Source organism: Uloborus diversus, chromosome 7 (assembly GCF_026930045.1).
Source record: "Uloborus diversus isolate 005 chromosome 7, Udiv.v.3.1, whole genome shotgun sequence".
NCBI lineage: Eukaryota > Metazoa > Arthropoda > Arachnida > Araneae > Uloboridae > Uloborus > Uloborus diversus.
This window is the reverse complement of record NC_072737.1, coordinates 162605497-162608880: the sequence shown is the minus strand read 5'-3', so window position 1 is coordinate 162608880 and position 3384 is coordinate 162605497. Positions and strand designations below refer to the sequence as shown.

Genomic DNA, 3384 nt, shown 5'->3' with positions numbered 1-3384 from the left:
TCTATAAGTTTTGCTTAAATTTATGGATAAGTCCTAGAAAGAATATGTTCCACAAAATATGTAAACTACATTTCAGAGCAATAGAACAATAATTTGTTTAAATATGATGCAAGTACTCAGAAATTTTACATTTTTAGAAAAACGCGTTTTAAGTTTAAATTCACAATGGTCCCAATGTAAACAGCCCCTACTATTTTATTAATATTTTTGGAAATATTTTGACGATCATTAAATGTTTGGTACCAAGCTGTTCAGAAAAGTAGGGACAATAATTTTTTTTTTTTTTCAAAACATCGGATTGTTTAAGCTTAAACAGTCCTGAGACCTCTTAATATACTGGTCGCTGCATACTGGAATTTTGGATCACAAAATCAGGACATACCTCGAGTTTGTATCCATTATGCTATGGTTAACTGAAGAACGTTAGTGATATGTGTTGGAATATAACTAATTTCACAAAAACAATTAAAATGAATATCATTTTAATTTAACACAACTTAGAAAATTATATATACATAAAAAAGAAAATTATTCTTGTGCTTCAAGTGTCCTTTTTTTCATAGCTTAACAAATGTGCTATAAACACTCCTATCCAATAAATTATCACCCATGATTGTGCATATATAGAATACAGCTAAAAGATTTTGTAAAAAAACATTGCCTATCTCTGCAAAAATATGCAGTTTCTTATTTTCTTTCTGCTTCTGTCTCTTGCTCCGCTTCTTCTGCTGCTTCTGCCTCCGCTTCACCTCCTGCATTTCCTCCAGCATCTGCTCCTGCCCCTGCTCCTCCTTCACCTTCTGCTCCTCCTCCTCCACCAGCACCTGCTCCAGCATTCCCTCCAAATCCGAATCCCATTCCAACGTTACCACCTGCTCCAGCTCCTGCTCCTCCGTTGCCACCTCCTTCTCCTCCACTACCTGCTCCTCAAGATGCAAAAAAGAAAAGAATTTTGACATCTTTAACTAGAACTATGCTTTACGCAATCATGAATTGTGATCGGATCCTACTCATTGGGTTTCTTGTTTCTACAAATGGCTCCTGTCGTAATCATGTTTGCGAAAAACATAATTTGAATTCAAGATGCCAAATTTCAAATTGGATATATTTCAGAAGCTATTGGATAGATTCCAGAGGTCATAAAATATATTCTAATGATCACTGAAAATATATTCTAGGGGCCATTGGATATAGTTTAGAAAAGTAACAGGTACCGGAATTCATCTACGGTCAAGTGAGAACAATAAACAATTCTTGATTGCTCAAAAAAGAAGAAAAAAAACCCCTTAAATTTTGAGTGACGGGAATAAACATGAGAATGCTGGGAATAAACCCAGAACTTCGGGCATATCGTTGGAAATTTTTTGAATAAGCAAACTTCATGATTTTCTCCTTAGTCTTTAAACATGATTATACCAGTTTCTTTTTTTTTCGGTGATATCACTGTTAAATATTCTTGTATGTTCTTAGTATCAAGCCACTGCTTCAATTAATTTGAAAGAAAAAAAAAAGCAAACTTGATTGAAAAAGCTTTTCAAATGTTTGGCTTGTTCGAAAATAAATGTAAAAGTAATCCTTGCGCATATACAAATTTTCGAACATCAACCATATCATCAATAATTATATTATCAATTATTTATGCCTTTGTTTAGTAGACATAAAAAATATTCATTGTTCTACTCAATCATTCAATTACTTTCTTTAAAAAAAAAGCAAATTACGCAATTAAACTAATTGCAAAGGTACATTCTTCACATTTTTTTGCTCTTAAATGTTAAATAAAAAGACGCACTTTGCATTTATAATAGTAACAGTATTAAAGTTTAAAAATTTAAGAAAAATGCTTATAATGAAAACTGAGTTTTAATATTTTTTAATTCCATGAAAATCACGGGAATTTCCAAAATTTCCTTCCCAAAAAAATCAGTTTATTCCCGGGAATAAATCCGGTTTTTCCTTCATTCACAACATTACCTGCTCCTCCACCAGCTCCGGCATTCATTCCAAAGTTCATTCCGGCGTTGGCTCCACCTCCTGCTCCTGCTCCGCCTTTTCCACCTCCTTGTCCACCAGCTCCTGCTCCTGCATTCCCTCCGAATCCGAATCCGCCTCCCATTTGGCCTCCTGCTCCGCCACCTGCGTTACCCATTCCCCCGGCACCTGGCCACTGGGCATCGACTTCGACCAAAGAAGTCAACAGAAGTAGAGCTCCACATGCTAGCAGTACCAATGATGTCTGAAACGAGTAAATTGATTAATTGCTCAAAAATTTAAAAAAAAAAAAAAAAAAAAATGAATTTTGTCATCTTGAATTCAAATTATGTTTTTCGCAATCACGAGTGTGTGCGTGTATGTAGGCGTGTGTGTTTGTGTGTGGGGCGGTATGTGTGTTTGTGTGTAGGGGGTATGTGTATGTGTGTGTAGGCATATGTGTTTGTGTCTGTGGGCAGGTATGAGAGTGTGGGTAGTTGTGCGTTTGAGTGTTTGTGTGTGGTGCGGAATGTGTATGTGTGTGTAGGCATATGTGTCTGTGTGCAGGCATGAGTGTGTGTGTAGGTGTGTGTGTATGTGTAGGTGTGTGTGTATGTGTAGGTGTGTGTGTATGTGTAGCTGTATGTATGCGTGTGTGTGTATGTATGTGTTTGAGTGTGTGTATGTGTTTGTGTGTGTATGTATGTGTTTGTGTGTGTATGTGTTTGTGTGTGTGTATGTGTTTGTGTATGTGTGTAGGTGTATGTATGTGTGTGTTTGTGTGTGTACGTGCGTGTATGTATGCGTGTAAGTGTAGGATATTGACCCAACCTGGAGACGGTTTTCGCTAGAGGAGCAGCATCGTGAGGAGCCGGTCGACTGTGATGCTGCAGAAGGTGCTGGTGGGAAAATAAAATAATAGCCCATCAAAACAGTCAAATGAAAGCAATAAGCAGTCGTGATTGCTAAATAACCATGAAGTAATAACTTGAATTTGTTTGAGTCAAATTAAAGCAGGGGAGCCCGCAGCCAGGGGATACTACTTTATGTTTCTAGAAGTCATGATTCTGCACAGATTTTACGTCTCATTTTTTTTTCAGGTATTTTATTCATGCGAAGTATCTTACAAAATAAATTATTAATTTATACTAAATATCAAAATGTCACTCAAACGAAATATTTATTGTTACTAAATATCCTACAAAAGAAATTTTTATTTATACTAAATATTGTACTGATACTAATGAATCGGAATATACAGGGTGAGTTTGATCGAATCTACCGTACGAAAGAGGGTGATAGAAGAGCTCAAGCGGAGCATAGAACCACCCATTATCGTGTCCAATCCTTAACCGTAACCGAGTTATGGTAGATGTAAGGAAAACTAATAAAAAAACAAAATTCTGAGAAAAC

The 3384-nt window shown here is 36.2% G+C and overlaps 1 protein-coding gene across 1 annotated transcript; it reads right to left on the bottom strand.

The window, feature by feature from the left end:
- Nucleotides 1–687: 687 nt before the first annotated feature.
- On the bottom strand, nt 688–2149 carry LOC129226971 (uncharacterized). Its single transcript, XM_054861600.1, has 2 exons — nt 1975–2149; nt 688–920 (listed from the first exon to the last, which is right to left on the bottom strand). The coding sequence occupies exons 1-2, from the start codon at nt 2147–2149 to the stop codon at nt 688–690; spliced, it is 408 nt and encodes a 135-aa protein (XP_054717575.1).
- Nucleotides 2150–3384: the final 1235 nt, after the last annotated feature.